Raw genomic sequence first — 19,340 nt, 5'->3', positions numbered from 1 at the left:
CGCCTCCATCCGTTATTTGATCGAAACGGGAATTTTTACATCCCGAAAACAGGAGTTATACGGCGACGGTTGATGTATATAGCTTTATAAAAATAACACAATTAATCCACGATGTTTGAAATTAAATTCCAGAGTAATGTCAATTACGTAAATTTACGTAATATGCGCACGTCCCTCACGTTGAAGAACGCCCCAAATACGGAAGACGCATACATACAGAAGCGGCTCCATGATGAGCAGGGACGCAGGACCTCGAATAACAAAAACTCATTTAAATGACACTTGTGACGATATTTAAATTCCTCCAAGGTTTTATTCTCCTTAAATTTAGTATCAATTTATTCTATCCACATGGAGAAATTGCTTTTTTTTTGCAGCGCCAACCCAAAAGGTACAAGATAAGAAATATAAGCGTCAATCTAAAGAATACATACAAATCAATATATACATTCACAATGCAGTAATTTCTTTCTTTTTTTATTATGGTCGGATTTTAATTTGCTATTCCTTCATATTCCATTCACGCCTTACCAAACAGATTTAATTGATCATTATACATATAATGGTCGATCCATACGAAAGTGTATATTTAGACATTTTTTTTTATATACATATATTTATTGGTCTTGAAAGAACTTTATTCATACGTTAATATTATTTATTTCTTAAATTCTCAATGCATATGCCAAAATAATATACTGAATTTAGTGTGCAAATCCAACATATCCATCATCTGCCGCTAGTGTTGCATCCTATTCTTAAAAACAAAAAAACAAAACAAAAAAATAAATAAATACACAAATTCCCAAACGTCACGTCGAATCGAAGTCCGAGGGTTGGAAGAGGAAGGCCTACTTTTTCCCGGGACACCTAAACGCATCTCTTGATTTCCCCCAAATCCTCTGGTTAATCGCCTTGCCGGGTGCAGGGATCCAAACGCCATGCGGACATATGACACTCAGTCTGTGGGTGGCGACCGAGCGGAACGCGTGGATGCGTGGATGGGTGGATGGGTGGGGGGGAGAGAAGAGACGGAAACACACGATCCGGGCTTTTTTTTTTTTTTACATTCGGGGGGTTTTGGGGAGGGGGGGAGAAGCCGCAGTGGGCTGAATGGCGACGAAAATGGATTTAACGGCCATCATAGAGCAGATAGAGACGGATGAGCAGGACGCAGCTCTGGCTGCACTTCAGCGCTTCAACACGCAGGTAAAGGGAGTCAAGTTGGTTTATCACGATTGCGTGTTACTTTATCCCCGTCTCTGCCCACGATATCCAGAAAAAAAAAAAAAAAAAAATCTGTATTTCTTTGTTGCATATTTATCATTGGTTGAAAAAAATGACTGACATGAAGGTAGGTGATTATTATCATCATTATATGATGCTCATTTTGTAAGGAGACCCCTTCCTTATGATTTGGGATTTTCACATTAACTTGTGATGATAATTGTTTTAAGATTTGATCACTTCATACCTGTGTCTATGTGCCCCTCCAAGTCAATTAAATATTGGGATGTTTACGTATTAATTCAACCTCGATGGTTTCATTGGCGGGTTATTTACATATTCAACGCACTGGGAGAAACTGTAGTGTTTGTGTTTGTGAGGATTTGCAGGTCTGGTTTGTACACCTTAGTTAGCCTGCGCACAAACTTTAAAATGCGATTGCTGCAACTGTACTGTGTCCATCACCAGCTCGAAGGCATGAGACGATAACACACGTCTATCTCTGGAAGCAACAGATACCCCCTAAAAACTGTGCAATATCAATCAATCTGACAACTGTTTCTTTAGCTAAACTTTTAAAGGGGCGACGTTCAGGTTTTATCGGCATCCGGGGATGAAGACGAGAATGCAACGGTATTCTGCTGTTCTAAGTAAAGGATGGTGACAGAAAATGGACACCCTTCTTCATTTACACCATAATAAGGCCAACCTCTGGTTACAGGTGCAGCCATCTTTATACCACCCATACATGTAAAGACTTTGAAAAGACACATTTAAAATTATCACCCACACAGCTCGCATCAAAACATGAGTTTTACTTCCCAGTCAGACTAGACCAGTCTTACATCTAAAGGCTTTGAAAAGATTGGTGGAAAACTACAACTTAATTCTTAAATCAATTTTTTTTCCCCACGTGTATTGTTTTCAGCGGGTATTTGCAGAGCCTCTGCTTTTTCAGTCCATTGCTTTTCCTCCTCCACTCAGTTGTGACACGTCGGAGACGTTGTCCAAGCTGGGCTGTTCTGATTTCAGAAGAGCCCAGTTTGGACAACGTTTCCTCTTTCAGGTTGCTCCACACTGATCGGGACGTCCTTCGCCTTCTCTGTCACCAATACCGCTCTTGGGATTGTTCGTCTACCGCGTTTCCAGTTTTGTCAGAGCTCATCTATTGGTTGTTGATTGTGTTGTATCACTGTAAAGACCGTAAGACTTGCGATATCAAACATGTATGATATTGTTCTAAGAACAAGATTAGGAAAAGACTGATCTGCGACTTCTCTAAAACCAGAAGATCATCGCCTTACACTTAACGATCAAGATGAAGGGACTTTTGAGATTTCCTTCCGGCTTTGGGTTTTAAGTCCACAACTGCGAAAATCGTAAGGTGTAAGCCCTACTTAAGATGATGATGTCATTTGGAAATCAAGTCTCCATCAAATGGAATTCGGCGCTGACGTCAGACTGGTGGATCGTTGGTCCGCTTAGTCGGTTCAATTTGCAAACCTTAAGTCAACCAGACAACTTTTCGTAGACCAGAACGGGGCAGAGCTGTGATTAGCTAACTCGATATGCCCAAAAAAGCAAATGTCTTGAAAAATACCTATCAAGACATGAAGAGAGTTTTCTCATAAAGGTTATACTTTCAAAATATTCACAATATAAGGCTCCTGACCTGTTGCGTATGATTGATCGGTCAGCGGTGCGCTTTCTTGATCTACATCTGTGCAGACAAAGAAGCAAGAACCTGATTATCTTGAAAAATTAAGAGATGCAAAATGAAGCTGTGGAATTCAGGTTTTGTCAAGCCAGTCTGTGGGTCTCCACGGTTGAAACTTCAGTAAATGTGCGATAAATGTTTGTATGATTTCCAAAGTCACTACGTAATCATGATTGGTCATCACAAAATGGATTTCTATCTTTCTCAGCAGTCTTTTGGCTGATGACAAGGCTGGAGTCACTTCCTTAAAACCTGAACACGCCCTTATTCTTATCACAAATGGGAAATAGTTGTAAACGAGCCTGTTTAGCCTTTAGATATTTCTCCCGTCATTTTTGTGTGTCCCCTGAGTCATTAGATTCCGCGGTCGAGTTAGGCGTGTCATGGGAAACAGGAACACAAATCATCATTTACATGTGCCAAACCTAAAACTGGCAGCTATTGCCATCTGGAACCCGGCCACTGGCAGTGAATGCTGGGACCATCAGCCATCCTACGGGACGGCGGAGCAGCGTATTTAACTGTGCCCGGGATTTTTTTCAACTCTGTCAAAATACTTGTCATCTTACATGTCCTGAGTGGACATTTTCCTCCAACGTTGTTGAAGGTTTGAATGTGTGTCCATGCAATAGCGAGCCATTTTCCATGAGTGTAGGATTTTGCTGAAGACTGATTGAACTAGAATTGATGGAATTCCGTTGAATAGCAAAGTTCTCTTCTGGGATGAGTGTTGTGTCACTTCAGGGAGTGTGCACAATGCTACATGATGACCGTCGCATCTCGGGAGTTTGTGAACGGAGTTTGTTAGCCAAAAGAGTGTGATGGCCCGCCTTCAACATTTTTGAAGTAACGCTGACCATTTTAGTGAAGGTCCAGACAATCCCGTGAACTCTCGGCCTCCGGTCCAGAAAGATTGACGTAAGATGTTCGCCAAGGGTTTGACGTCCGATGGACCGTTTCAGTGCTGGGAATGAAGGAGCAAAAAATACAACCTTCATTCTGGTTGGCGTTTTTGTGAGTGGGTTTTAGTTAATAAAATATCAGACTTAAAATAAACACATTTCTTCTCTGACGTCAGTAATTAAAAGAGTCCACAGAAAAAGTTTGATGTGCATTTAACACCATGCTTTTTTCATATAGATTTGCATATATTAATTTACTTTACTACATAGAGAAAAGTTGAGTAAATATACAGCGAGGGTAAAATTTAGGAAAAATAAATTCATTTAAAAATGTACCCCTGAGACTGGAGCTGAATCTAGCTTGGGATTTCATTTCAGGTGGTGGAATCTCTTTCATATCTCTTAACTGCTGCATGAAATGTTCATCATAATCCCGCTCAAAGATAACCCAGAATCTCACAGATCTGCCAAACTGTCTGTCCTTGACACAAGAACAATAATAGCTGACGGAGATCTTCATTGTACAGACAAACAATTGTCGGGAAAGTCTGAGAACCGATTCCCCGAGGGTTTATTCCATATTGCATGTTTCTAAGTAATATTTGCTCTGTGCATTTTGCCTCACTGGTATTTCTTAGGCTTTCTCTATGTAGGTCGAAGTACAGGGGAAAAAAATTGTGAATGACCAGTGTTATATCGGTTATGTTTATGTCATATTTGGGTAGAATCGCATAAGTGATAATGCAACAATTTATCTAAAAACATATGAGATCAATGTACAAAATACACTTGTCCGCACACACACGGGCCTCTGAACAGTTGGGCTTTGAGTCTCTGGACCCGCCCGCTGTCTTTTCGGCTTAATATTATAAAGAAATAGACGTGGCAATTCGGCAATCACTCCCTACACTCCATTTTTACTCCCGGAAAAGCATATAAAACCTGTAGCCACCGCTGTAAAGCCTCACTTCAACATAGCAACGCTAGGACTGAAACTGCCACACTTTGGATTAACCCATGGCGAGGGGCTAAAAGGTTTCCTTGAATATGATAAGATTTATTGATACCCATTGGGGAAATTCGAGAGCCACAGCAGCACAGGACAAGAGGACAGGTATCTAAAGAAGAGGCGCCCCATGAGGTGCTCTGCAGATACTGGATTGTTAAACGGTTAGAAAGACATGATTCACAGGAGTACTTGTGGCGACTGGACTGGAAGATCGTCTTCATGGAAAGAAAATCAAGTCCAGTTGCCATGAGACGAAGATTTTGAATAAAATTAACCGTGACCTGGATGACTGAGAACCTGCACGGACAACCATGTCCAGAGTAGCATTTTCTGGCAGTCAGCATCCGCCTCCGAACCAAGGACTAAGTTGCTTCAGCAGTGTAGAACTTTTCTCTTCTCGAAGCCCATCCAAGAAAGTCCTTGCATAGTTACAGATGGTATTCGTTCGATGATGTTGGTTTGCAGGAAAGATATGATGTTTATCGTAATACTAGTTCTAAGAACTATCTAAGAATAAGAACAACTTTATTATCCCGAAGGAAATTGTTGTGCCAGAGTTACACGAAAAATATAACAATAATAAATAATAGTTGAAAATTGTATAAACAGTAAAAAAAAAAATGTGAGAATAAAGTGTATTAAGTAACAAGTAGAAACTATAAAGTGTCTTAAGTACCAAGTGAAAGATAAGGAGTGCACAAGAGTATGAAAAAATATTGTACATGTAGCTGTTATGAAGTATTGCACAGTCGTGAACATATATACAGATAAATTATTACAATTTACAGTAAGTGGGCGTCCACTTTGTCATTTCAGCTCCAGTATAATGATGACAGTAACCAAGAGGCACACATGATGTGCAGAGAGAATAAAAAATGTTCTCAACATTGAACAACATAAGAGGAGAAGCACTTGGCATTGATATTTCCCTCCCTCTCTCATCCAGTCATTCATTCTCAGTACCACTTATCCTGCACAAAGGGTCGCGGGGGTGGATTAGTCAATCCTAGCTTACAATGGGCGAAAGTCAGGGTACACCCTGGACCGACCGCCAGCTGATCAAAGATCTCTGTTATTTAATTTGTAATCATAAATCCATGCGAGAATCACCCCTGCCAAGCAAATCACCGAAATAATTTCGTCCACAAGTGGCAAGTTAAATTCAAAGACCGGCTAATAGCCTCAGAGACCAAACTGGGCATTGCCACGTCAGCATTCTCCGAAAGCTTCCGCTTAGAGGAACGGTATGTTTGCTTACTTTGCATTAGCGTAGGATGGCACTATGCAGCAGGAATTGTACATTTTTCTCACCTCTACATCACACATTTCATTCCTCTGGTCGGTTGTTCAGCGGTCTGGCCACACGCTTCCCTTTGCAATCGAAAAGGTGTTCGACTTTTTTGTTTTGCCGATTCCCTCCTGTTTTGTTTTTTTTTTGTGCTAGCTAACTTGACGATATACACGCAATTGCATCTCGTCAGCCAGAGTGCATTGCTTCATCGCTCTCTTGTGTGCTTTCTTGTGTATTTTACAGTGTTTATCGTTTTCTTTCTTGACATTTGTTAAGGAAACTATTTTTATAGCAGTCAGGATGTATTTAGCTGTGGAATACGCTACAGCTTAACTGTCTTGACAGACTTAAACAGACTCTCATCTTCCCCAAAGGTATACCGAGGTCCCTGTGGATTGTTTTCGGGTATAACAAGCATTGTAAACAGCCTGGGGAGGGGTAGAAATAGTGATGATGCCTGGTGGGCCCACTGGCAAGGACAAGAAAACAACCACCACACAAACACAGACTGCCAAGTGCGCCCTTTTCTATCTATCTATCTAGCTCCCGATTCCCAAGAACAAGAACATCATGGATCGCTTCACAATTGGCTTTATATGTTGATGAGTTGATTGTGGCATTGGGGAGGAAAAAAAAGGACCACGGGTGTCGATAATGATGCGCGATTTAGAGAAGAGCTGCCAACTAAGTGCACCAAAGATGCAAAAATGGTCAAACTGGGAACAAAGATAAACTGGGAGTATTCAGTTCCAGCAACAAAACAAAACAAACGACATCATTTTGATCAGCATGACATGTTTTAACACTTGCGCTCATACCTTGGATCTTGGATCCAGTTTGGCAGATGTTACCAAAGCTGCTGGAGCTTGTTCATCTCAATCAGAAGGAGTTCACTGATCATACCTAAGCATTCAACACAATCATCCTGAACAATTTGATCATCAAACTGTCCAACCTGGGCCTTCATACTATCAACCTCCCCTGGATATTAGACTTACTCAAAGACCACGCACAAACTCTAAAGCTCGGTACTGACCTCTCCTAAAGCCATACATTCGGGACATGCTCCTCACAAGGCTGCGTGCTGAACTTAATACTGTTCTTACATCCCACTAAGGACTGCATGCCATTCTGTGCCATCAACTGCATTATTGAATTAGCGTCTGGCACCACTATGCCTGGACTCATTTCATTAGGAGATGAATCTGCCTGCAGAGACGAGATCCAGAAACTGGTCATGGCGCTCCGCGACCAACCTGACACTTGACTTGATCGAAAATAAAGAACTCGTCTTCGACTTTAGGAAACACAGAGCAAATACTGTAGCCCTAACAACAAATGCTAGCTGTATTCAAGAAGTTGATGGCTTCAAATTTTGCATGTGATGTGTGCCTTTTATGCTCCAACCAGGAATGGGCTTCCAGATTTCAACGAACGCTGCTACAGTAACACTAAAGACTTTTTATTCTAGATAGTTTATGTGTTAGATATATAAAAACAGGTCCCCTATTCTTCGAGTGTAATTCCCATAATGGGATCGCTCGAGTTTTTTCAATAATGCTGGTTTTCTTAATCATTTCAACTAAAAAGAGAGCAAACTACTAGTTTATGAATGTATGAGTTGGTTCTTTTTAACCCACTTTGTAATTGAAGTTGTTGTTAAGGGATGTTGCCTTAACTGCCTGCAAATACTCAAAAGATGTGTCCTGTAAAATTCAAAATGAAATTATTGTACTGTTAGCGGATTGGTGTTTTCAGATCGTGCTTCCTGAACTTACAATATGCAAAACGCCGGTGCCGGTCAGCTGTGGTGCATGTTCTCTCCACCTCAGAGAATGGAGCTTTGGCCATCATGATCTTGAAAGCAATGGGATTAGATTCTCTTGCACACAAATAGTAAAGCTCAGTGAAATCCTGCTAAACTAAGGATGAGATGGGAAGCTTAGTGTTGCAGGAGCTTGTCGTATAAGATCCACTGTGTGTTATCGGACCTTCTCTTGTCGCTCGACCAAAGCGGGGATGTATTTTTATACGATGAAGAAAGAAAAATATTTGCATCTTTTTTGACCAACAGAACTTTTACCTTTTTTTTTTCACAAATTCCTGTACTCCATGTCAATCTGAATAAAACCTACCTCAATACATGGAGGAAGTGGGCCCTGTCGTAGCACACCCTGGCCGCAGAGCCTCATCTTAACTGTGACTGAACACGAAAAGGGGTTCGAACATCCTGCAGCTCTGAACATCTTTGTTTTCACTGAGGTGCAGGAAGAAACATATCAATGTATGTTTGCTTTTCAGGTCATAGGATCTCTATGATAGTTGCAAACCTTTTGTGGGAACAAGACGCTGGCAAGAACCTCGCAGTTACAGTGAAGCAGCTTCGATGCTTTTTGGGAATGACCACAGCAGCCTCATGAACCACAAACAGGATGTTTGAACCTGGTTTAGTTAACTTGAACCACACGCTCTGAACACTGATCGTGTTTTGGTGTTCTCGACAATGAATCTGATTCCTTTTCTCTTTTTCTTGGGAATATTTCATCCTTAAAATTAAACCCAGATATCCACAGGTTCTCCGCTTGGAGTGCAATGAAATGAGAACATTAATCCCTCTGTTCTATTTTGTTTCTCAGAAACTGCTGTGCAAAAATACCTACAATTCTATTTAAGAAGATCCCGGGATTTCATTTATAATCAACTTGCAAAATTGAACAGTCTGACAGACCTATTTAAGCCTTTTAAGCCAGATCGGTTTGGACATCCGCAATGGAGGACGGAAGTTATATTTAGAAACGTTCAACAGGGGACGAGCTGGCTGCCTGCGGGTGACCAGGTGCCCACAGGCACCCTGCTGGCTACCACCGGTTTAAGCCATATATGTTTAATCTAAATCTAACACTGTTGAAGAGCAAAAATAGAGAGGGACAAAATAGATACTTCAATTTATATGTTTAGACGTATCACTCAGCAAATGTAGGAAATGCACTCAAACTGTAATAAAGTATTTAAATGATTAAGATGATGGGTCACAAGCAAGACATAATAAGTGTTTCCATGGAGTCACCAAATGGTTTTATCGCAGATGTTGAAGTGTCAGTGACTAAGATGGGAAAACTGTACTTGCCGATGCGCCTTGGTGGAGAGCGGTAGAGTCAGGAAGCTCCAAAGCTCGAATGAATCATCGCAGCGCAGCATTGTTAGCATTGGCCACGGTCTTTTATCACTCCCATGCATTTATTAAATCACTAGAATTGCATTTTGTTTCTAATTCAAATTTTGTGTATTTTCCTTCTTCTCCTCCACCTCTCTGCCTTATTCTCTGTCCTTCCTACAGATGAACCAATGCTTTACTTTCACCAGGGAAGAGGAGAGGAGCAGAGAGGTATGGAAACTTCTGGAACCACAACCTTGTGGTTCCTATGATCTAAATAAAAAAACTGTGAAAAAAAATTGAATAATTCATGATCCATCAAACAATTACGTAATTATATATTTTGTGCATTTCTGTTGCCCACAGAGAAACAATATCCTTTTATTTTTCTGAGATTTTGTGCTGCTTCTTAATCTGATCACATTTCTATCTAAATGTATTTATTTGATGGGTTCTCCTGTGTGTGTATTTTTGCACCCTGTAATTGATAAATACCATAAAATACTTAGTGCTTAGTTTGCCTGAGAATTTAGGGTTTAAAAGGTACCGGATTTTGTGTAAACATCCAGCCTCTAGCATTTACCCAAACCCTATATATCCATGTTTTTGAGGTAAATACAGAAACACATTGAATAATTGATTACCTATAAATAATGATGCACCTTTTTAAACTCATGGAGATAACTCCTTGAACACCATGTCCAACAATCAGCCTAACTGTGAGAAATATGACAACTAAATATAGATCCTCCTCCTCCTCTTTCTGCTGGACAATGACCAATCATTTATTGTAGTCTGCACTTTTAACTTAAGGAATTTATTTTCCAGTGAATACCATCCAAAGTGGCCAATGTTCTCCCCAAACTCATTTCTAGCATCCTTGGAGCAGACGAAGGACTTCCTGTGTCTGCTACTTAGAGGAACATTAAGTGATTTAATGCTGATGGATTTGTGCTCGCGGCGGTTTCAAGCTGTTGACTACACGATCCTCCTCCTGGCAATGGAAAGACTAATTTCTGCCATGAGCTTCACCGTTCTCACAAGCATGCGAAACACAGAGAATATTCTCGGTTCCAAACAATAATAAATAATTCAGATCCTTACCAGACACCTGTATCTCTTCATCAGCTGCTCCACCACGTCCGTTCTCACACATTTCACTCCCAAATGGAGCTCCACAATTAGTTTGGTATTCGAGGTTAGGTGAACCTCATCTGTAATGGTGAATAATGCTAATCCCACCATCTGTAAAAACATTGTTACATTCTCTCAACTGTCCTCCCAAGTTGAATACATCAATGCTGATTTATATGTCAAGACAGTAACTTAAAAAAAAGATTAAATCGCCCCTCAGCTGAAAAGCATGCATTTTAACAATAGTGTAACTGTTTGCAGCCAGCACCCTGCTGCTGCTTTGGAGCTGCAGTTGAAAAAAACAACTGTTGCATTGCTTTTAATGGCAGCAAATGCAAAATTCATTACAATAAGTGCTTCCAGTAAATAGTAAAAATACAAATCACACAACATCTTTCTGTGGGATAAATACCATTACTAGGTTTGTTCTTACAAATTTATACTATCACTGTTTTTCTTTTCACGGCAATGATGTAGTATATGTAAGATTGCTTTTTTTAACCCTGTAAGTGAGAGGGAGTTATTGTTGGAATACGGGTGTAACGCGTTTGTTTGTTGTGTGATGCAGCATCTGGGGGAGTTGGTGCTGTCGTTCCTGAACAGAGAGCTGCAGCCTTCCTGTCAGCTGGCCTGTCTAGAAACGGTTCGAATCCTGTCCAGGGACAAAGACTGCCTGGGCCCTTTTGTCAGCTGCGCCGCCATGTCCACCCTCGCTCGCTACGCCGGCATCACCCTGCCCAGCGGCACCACAGCAGCCGGGAGCCAGCAGGTGGAAGGTCAAGGTATGTGTTGCCAACAGTCAAAGCCAGCTATTCAAGTCTGCGCAAATCTGCATAATAATAAAAAAGCAGAGTGATACAAACTGCTGCTTTTGCTGTAACAACCAAATAAAAGATGATTTACCGCCCGTGTTTCACCCTATCCTCCCGACCGCTTCCAAGGTGAGGGGAACGAAGGAAAGCAGGGGGAGGGGACACATTTGTCCAATGAGCTGGGAAAGGAAGTTTGTCCCCTTTCAGAAAACCCTGACCAGGAGGTGATAGTTGAAGCCCTCAAGTCCATCTGTAATATCCTGCTTCACAGTGAGGCAGGGCAGGTCAGTCAGCAGGGTTTTCGTATGCATTGGAAAAAAAGAGCATTCTTACTATTGTTCTGATCATTTGAGAAACCCATGGAGAATGCTGGTGTCTTTGCAGGTGGTTGCAGCAGAGCTTCATCTGATAAAGGGTGTGGCAGAGAGGTTGAAACAGTGTCACGACCAGACTTGGAGTTATGAGGTAAGAACACGCCGTGCAACCTTGTTTAATAACCTGCCAGAAACATGTAAATCAGAGCCCTAACTGACTTTTTGTTTACTCATAAATACATGTAATTCAAATACATCAGCACTTCACAACCTAACTGAAATGTTATATGAGACTGTTTTTACTTTTATGCCAAAAATCAGATTTCTACATGGAAAGATGTGGTCTTTCAGTGGTGTCCAGCAGAGGACAGCAGAGATCTGCTGAGGCACCGGACAAACTATTGTCGGTCATATTGTCCTTGCTATGACTTGTCACTCGTACTAATGAGTGAATTTTGAACCCTTTTTTCAAAAAGTAAGATATACATTTAGATTTAATTTCAAGCCCCTTCCTAATAGTAGGAAAACAGACAAAACCTAAAACTCAAACTCACTGCCAGTGTTTATACAAAGAAGCTGAAAGTCACTGCTTTTTGTTTTGTTCCTCTGAATAACAACTGGGAGTCACTGTGTCTCTGAATCTCTGCCCAGATCCGTTTCTTTGACTTGCGCCTCACCTTTTTGTTGACTGCCCTAAGAGTGGACGTGAGGGCACTGTTGGCTCAGGAGCTCCACGGCATCAATTTGCTAGGTAAGTGCTGACCTTAGCTCTCAGGGCAACAAGTTTCCCTGCGAACAAATGCCAAAATATTTTTTGGGAAATTCCAATCTAATGGGGGATGTTACTAAGGAGATTTAAATGTATGATGTTGTTTTTTTTTTAAGGTAACCAATTAGACGTCACTCTGGGTCTGAGTTGGCCGGACACATTCGAGACGGCCCGGGCGGAGTCAGAGGAAGTCCTGCCGGGAGAGCTTCCCCCGATGAGTCGACAGCAGACAGAGCTGGCCATGGAAATATTGAAAATTCTTTTCAATATCACTTTTGACACAGCCAGACGCAAGGTCGACGAGGTACTAAAGCTTATAACGGTTAAAAGGCTCGCAATGTTGCTATTAGTGATAAAGCCGAGCAATAACAGCATACTCTGAGAGGCAGACGTAGGAAGGTCTGGGAAAACAATGTCAAGAGTGACATGACCATGAGAGAAAAGCACGTTGCTCTTGATCGGTACGAGCCACCGATCTCTCACCGTGATTCGTAGCCGTCACAGCTCAAAATCGTTTATTTGGAGATGCAAATGAATCACCAATCTACTGAAAGAAACCATTTTGAAATAAGTGCACTTTTCCAGTGACTCTCCCATTAATTCAGTTGCACAAATAGAAGTGTAATTTGCCTGTCCTTTCAGCAGTGATGGACCTTTGCCAGTAAACACGGCATGTTTTCTGGCAAAAGCTGCAACGAAACAATGGTTCAAAAGGGAGTTTGAAAAATGTTACACTCTAGTACATCTGCACCACAGTTTAATGGAGAGGGAGTGTCGGAGTTTCTTCTGCCTATAACGTGCAATTAAAAACACACATTTTAAATGCTGTGCTGTCTGCATATACAGGAAGAGGCAACAGAATACAGGCATTTGGGAGCAATACTGAGACACTGTCTAATGAGTCAAGCAGATGGGGAGGAGCGAACTGAGGAGTTCCACAGGTGAGCGAAGCATTTATCAATGAAATAGTGTGCAGGCCAACTTACCGTGGCTGATACTCACTGCTTCGCCCGTCCCCTTTTTTCCTCAGCCACACTGTTAACCTGCTCGGTAACCTCCCTCTGCCCTGTTTGGATGTGCTGCTGATGCCCAAGGTGAAGCAAGGCTCTGTCGAGTACATGGGAGTCAACATGGACGCCGTCAACATGTTGCTTGGTTTCATGGAGAAAAAGTTGGATGGGGTGAGACAGTCAGCAGTATTTACCCTCTGTAACCATGATTTTAAGTTGGAAATCTTAGCTTTAAGATTTTCTGGAAGGAATAGTTAATTCATCCTGGATTGCCTGTCTAAAATTCTCAAAATGCGATGATTAAAGAAACCTAATCACACGATTGGGTAGGTTGTAAATACCCAGTGGCCATAGTTTACATGATGATCGTCCCGCGGTTCCAGGCCGGGCTGTCCAACTGGCTCAGCGCTCCAGCCGCGCAGTTGGAAAGTCAGTGGGTGTTCGAGGTTTGGACATCGTTGTAGGTTACCTCCTCTGTCTTTTAGGGCCATAAACTGAAGGAGACCCTTCTCCCCTCGCTGAACCTGTTGACTGAGAGCGCCCGCATTCATAGAGAAACTAGGAAGTTCCTCAGATCGAAGGTCAGTATCGGGGCTCGAATACAGAAACCGAACATATGAATAGTGATGAAGTTCCAGGCCAGTGAGGGTACATAATATTTGATGTAGCACCCTTGCCAGTGCGTTTGTCGTTCTTTCTGCAGGTGCTGCCCCCATTGCGTGACGTGTCAAACAGGCCGGAGGTGGGCAATACGCTGAGGAACAAACTAGTCCGTCTGATGACGCACATCGACACTGATGTCAAGAACTGTGCAGCAGAATTCCTCTTCGTCCTCTGCAAGGAGAGCGGTGAGGGAGATAGCCTTTGTGTCATCATGGAGACAACGTGCAAACTCAACAGAAAAGTCCCATTGTCAGGCCGAAACACTTATCTCTGCACCACTGTGCTGACCTTCAATTAATTGAACTGTAACCAATAAATAAATGTTCTGAAGTAGTAGTCGAAAAAAAAACCCAAAGATTTAATGATAAATAAGCAAACAAAATAGAATTATCAGGGCTAATATGCACTGATTTATCACAGTGTACAACAATCAACACTGAACATTAACAAAAGATGATACTTTACTAAAATTGGGACAACACACAAATGATACCTTCCAAATACAGATGCCATAGTCAGATTTTATATGTTTTCAGCTGAAATACTGAAAGCTTTGCATGAAACCAATATTTAAATTTGCTTTGTCGGCCGATGCCTCGGCCTGGAATTTTAACTTTGCTGCAAACGATAAAAATAAAAATGTCCTTCTCCAGTTTCAAGGTTTATTAAGTACACTGGATATGGAAACGCTGCGGGGCTTCTGGCTGCCAGAGGACTTTTAAGGGGCGGTGGAGAGTCTGGAAAGTACTCTGAAGACGAAGACTCTGAAACAGAGGAGTACAAAGAAGCCAAATCACAGTCAGTACAAACACAACATTCTGTGATTTTACCTTAATGTTTTGCTGCAAACACCTGCTACCAGGTTCACATGCTGATGTGAGGCTACATTCACAGATCTAGATGAAGTCTTGAGACATAGATCACTTTTTTCACAGGTTTACAAACAAAAAAAATTAAGTTTAGGCTGCTGACAAGAAGAAAAGGTTGAGGAAGCAATAACTTACTGCTATTTCCTTACATGACTTTAACTTCAAAGTGTCTCAGTAATGTAGCCACAGCATGAAGAGTCCTGCCATATGATCCTGTGAGTTACATTCATTTGATACTTTCTTGGGCCCTCATTAAATACCTGACAGTCATACCCGGTCATGCAAGTCTGTAAAGCCAGACCACAAAATGGCTTTACTGTTAGGATCAAATCTGATCACGGTCTTCTAAAAGGTTTTCTCCAGGTCTTAGGATTGCTAACCATTGAATTTGCATTTCAGCTGCCCCAATCCAATCAGAGTTTTGTTTTTTTCTCGCTCCAGTATAAACCCAATCACTGGAGTTGTAGAGGAAGAGAGGCCCAACCCAATGGATGGAATGACAGAGGAACAGAAAGAGTATGAGGCCATGAAGCTGGTCAGCATGTTTGACAGGTTGTCAAGGTAAACAAAAACACATATGCTTTATGTATTAGGGTTAGGCTTTGTCATTTCAACACCGCCGTCATTTTAATGCTCAATACTGCACAGAGATGGATGGACATACTTTGAAAAAATGCACACAGTGACTTGGATTTAAATGTATTGTATATTTTCTAATGTATTCCCAGACACTAGAAAGGTGAGTCAAAAGCTAACCTAAATGGTATAGCGTGTCACAGCTTTTAGAAATGTATTTGTACATCTGCCTCAATGAGCACTATCTCATCCAAACATCCACCTTACATTTCCTCTGTAACTCCCTGCAGGACCAATACGATCACGCCCATGCAGCTGGGTATGGATGGGAAGATGCGAGAAATGAAGCCAGAGGACCTGCATAATATGACTCACAATCCTGCGGTGCAACCGGATGAGACGACAAACTCAGATCACGAAAATGAGGCTTGACCTTGAGAGGCGTTACTCTAAAGAAAGCAACACTACGTATCCACTTGAAACAACCCCACTATTGTCACCCCAGTACCTACTGTATGAAACAGAACTACAATTCAGCTCATTTATTTGTCTAAAAAGCGAAAGAAAATGTTCTCAGAAAGAGAAAAACTAGATATGCGGCGATTAGTGTCATGCACACTGATCTGCAAACATTAATTTGAAAAGGTTATATTTAGAGAAAAAAAAGTTTTTACACATAAAGGGTCGACGTTAAACTGGATACAGTGTGAGTTAGGGCCAACAGAGGGAATGTACCACTAATAATGACCAATGAAGATGATTCAAAGATGTGATGGAGCTTAACTAGTTAGGGATGTCAAGGCCAGCTGTGGCCCAGGCATGTTACACACTTTAATTTAAAAAAATGACATCGGAAATTGTTGCAAGGACTCTATCTGGAATAGGAATGTCAGTTAGCTGATTTCCCTTATTACTTTTAAAAGAGCACATTCCTTTATTTTTTTTTTCTTTATTTTGCCCCCGGCACCTTTCCCGGACAGAAATCCAATGTTTGGTTAAGCGTAGTAAATATTACGGGGTCAAGATGGTTACGTCCTTGCAGCCAAAGCAGCATCCTAGCGAAGCTATATAAACTTACAAAGAACTGTCTCTGCTATTTTGTGTATATGTGTGTGATAGACAAGACTGTGAATTACTATCTCTCTTCCAGCACATCCCTCCCTTTGTTTTTCTTCTTTAACTATCTGTGTATTCTCAAACACACCCGCATGCATGCAGGTATGCACACACCTGAGGCTGTCAGGAGACCTCAAAAGCTCTTTTGTTTGTAATGTTGAATATTGCATTGATAACACATCTCTCTGTGCATGACAAATGCTACTTACAATTCTACTCTGGACTATCGGTATTTGTATCAGTACATGTATTGTTTCCGTCTGTTGTCATTTCTGTGTTTGTAAAAGGCCAAACTGAGAGAAAACTTGCTCCAATGGAAACTAGTCTTTCTCGGTATGGTAAATCATTGCTGTCTGGAATTCTCTGCCGCTCATCATACAGAGACCTTTTGTGAAGGCTGTAGAAATAAGAAGTGCGAGTGGTAGCCAAAGAATGGAGTTACAGTATGTATTACTGGAATCACCTGTATTTTTAAATGGAGTTTAGATTTCTGCTAATTTTCATAATATTCCTAAAAGATTTGTATATTGTTGCATTTTATTTATAGGCGACACAGTGAGGAGCCACAGATGGACTTTAGACTGAAACACATTGAATGTATACTCCTTTAAACTGTATATAATGCTGATAACTATAGTATGCACTATGTACATTAAATGTGTTGAAATGAATGAACTGACCCATCTTTTCCTTTTTAATTACTGCATTTTGATTTAATATTTTAAATTTAATGTGACAAGCCTTATTAAACCTCAGGGGTGAACTTTGCTAGTGACATTGGAACTCCATGGAGGTTGGATAGGCCAGTATAACTTATTTGAATTATTTTTGCAGATTAAAATGTTTAAAAAATATTTAAAAATTATAGCACAGAGCATTCTAGCCACCATTACAACAAAACAGATTGTTTCCCCTCAATTTTATATCAGTTGCAGGGCAAAAACTCATGCACTGTCCACTACCAACACACACACACACACACACACACACACACACACACATTGGCAATATTCCATCAAAACAATAAATTGTAAAAAAATGTGGCTTTGTGCATTCCACTGGATTTGAAGAGCACGGACTACATCTTGCATTTCTGTCTCATATTGCCAAATTAGATTTAATCAACTGAAACCACTTGAATGTGTAACCAAATACCTTTTTTTAACAAATGCTTCATATTGCACTATATTCTGTTTTATTGCAATTGATTTATTTTCAATGCTTTGATCTGCCTCTGGGGCATTTAGGGAGTGAAAGGCCTTTTTTGGAAGTACTGAAAAGAGGTTTGTATTGTTTATTGTTCTTGTTATTCATATGCATGTTTCACCAAACATTGTTCTCAACTGAATGTCGTTCTTAAAGGCACTGAAACAAATGTTGGAAAATAGGGAGGGGAAGTCCAACAGGATGTTTCTGGGGGAGAAACTGAGTAGAAACGAATCATGGAAGAAATTATTTATTTTCTTAAGATTATGATGTGGTATGGTTGCGTTTGTATTTGGTATTTTAGGGATGAAAGTTGGTACATTTTAAATAAATTGAACACTTCTAAGATTATTTTGTTGTTAATTATCTACTTTAACCCTAAATCAAGAGAGAGCATGGCAAAGTCAAGTCTGTCACTGTCAAGACTGAATGTTGACAAACGTCAATAAAAGTGAATTTAACAGTTGTATCATCTTGAAGTAGTTTAATACAATGGATATATTTCCAAAGGATGAAACCGAAAAAACATTCAACAGCTTGATGTATTTGTTAAAAAGTATGAAGAGGTATTTGGCCGCACATCCCCACCCTGGCTTTAGCACTCCCTAGCGACAGTAACCGATGGTCCATGTACCGACCACGAGGGAGAGAAGCCAACTCGGTTGCTGCTACCCAGTTGTGCTATGACCTGACCCTTTGTTACGGTCTCTTCTGTAGCTTTCTGGGCTCCCAGAACTGCTGCCCCTGCTTGTGGCAGCTGCCATCTTTGTTGCCAAAGCCACTGGAAGCTACCGCAGCTGCTGCTGCACTGTTTATGTAAACCAGCATGGCGACTTAAAGTTGTCGTTCAGCCTCGCATGCAAACAGCAAATCACATATGTGGAAAAACAATCAGATTATAACAAATATGTTGGGAGCTCAAATAAAATCATGTTCGCTGTCAACACATTGAAACATCAACACATTAAACTCTCATTTTTGTGGTGAAAAAACACAAATACAAATCCTGAAAATTCTTATCTTCTTGTTCACTTAATACTTTACTTTCGTGTGGTACTTTTTAATCTGAGATTTTTCAAAACTGCCATAAAGTAATGACTAACTGAATATTGGTGCTGCTGTTTTGGGAACTTTTAGGCGACAAATAAGACAAGCTGCAAATGTTGCGCTCATCTTGTTTGTTTTTTGAAGAGATGTGGAGGACAATAAACAAAATCAGTACATTTCTCTTCCAAAGTCAATGATTACAGTTCCATAACAGATAAAATAGAGAAGTCATTAGCCCTACTATACTGGGTATTTCAATGTCTTAATTATTTAGATAATAATTCTTACATATGCAATCTGATAAAAGAGAACACTTGCACTTACCCTCCTTATTAACTCTGTGATTTGTGCAGCTATGAAGGCAGCACTGACTTTCAGCAGTTAGGTTTGATCTTATAATTTTAACATGCAGTTACATGACAATAAAAGAAACCCAGAAAAATGCCCCGGGTACGGTAGGTCAGTGGTAATTGCTATATACGACATCAATCACAGTGGAGGGTTTAATTTTTGGGAACATTTCA

General features: G+C 40.7%; 1 protein-coding gene across 1 annotated transcript; it reads left to right on the top strand.

The window, feature by feature from the left end:
* The first annotated feature begins 1,037 nt into the window (after positions 1-1,037).
* On the top strand, positions 1,038-17,232 carry ric8a (RIC8 guanine nucleotide exchange factor A). Its single transcript, XM_086163415.1, has 14 exons — positions 1,038-1,209; positions 9,484-9,531; positions 11,003-11,216; positions 11,376-11,530; positions 11,631-11,711; positions 12,212-12,311; positions 12,446-12,633; positions 13,176-13,270; positions 13,360-13,510; positions 13,825-13,920; positions 14,043-14,187; positions 14,656-14,800; positions 15,313-15,432; positions 15,738-17,232. The coding sequence occupies exons 1-14, from the start codon at positions 1,114-1,116 to the stop codon at positions 15,877-15,879; spliced, it is 1,776 nt and encodes a 591-aa protein (XP_086019541.1). The 5' UTR covers positions 1,038-1,113; the 3' UTR covers positions 15,880-17,232.
* The last annotated feature ends 2,108 nt before the right edge of the window (positions 17,233-19,340 follow it).

The sequence above is a fragment of the Fistularia commersonii genome, chromosome 17 (genome assembly GCF_037954325.1).
Source record: "Fistularia commersonii isolate RoL2024-O1a breed Wild chromosome 17, RoL_Fcom_v1.0, whole genome shotgun sequence".
Taxonomy (NCBI): Eukaryota; Metazoa; Chordata; class Actinopteri; order Syngnathiformes; family Fistulariidae; genus Fistularia; species Fistularia commersonii.
The sequence above is the reverse complement of the archived record's forward strand: the minus strand, read 5'-3'. Positions and strand labels throughout refer to the sequence as shown.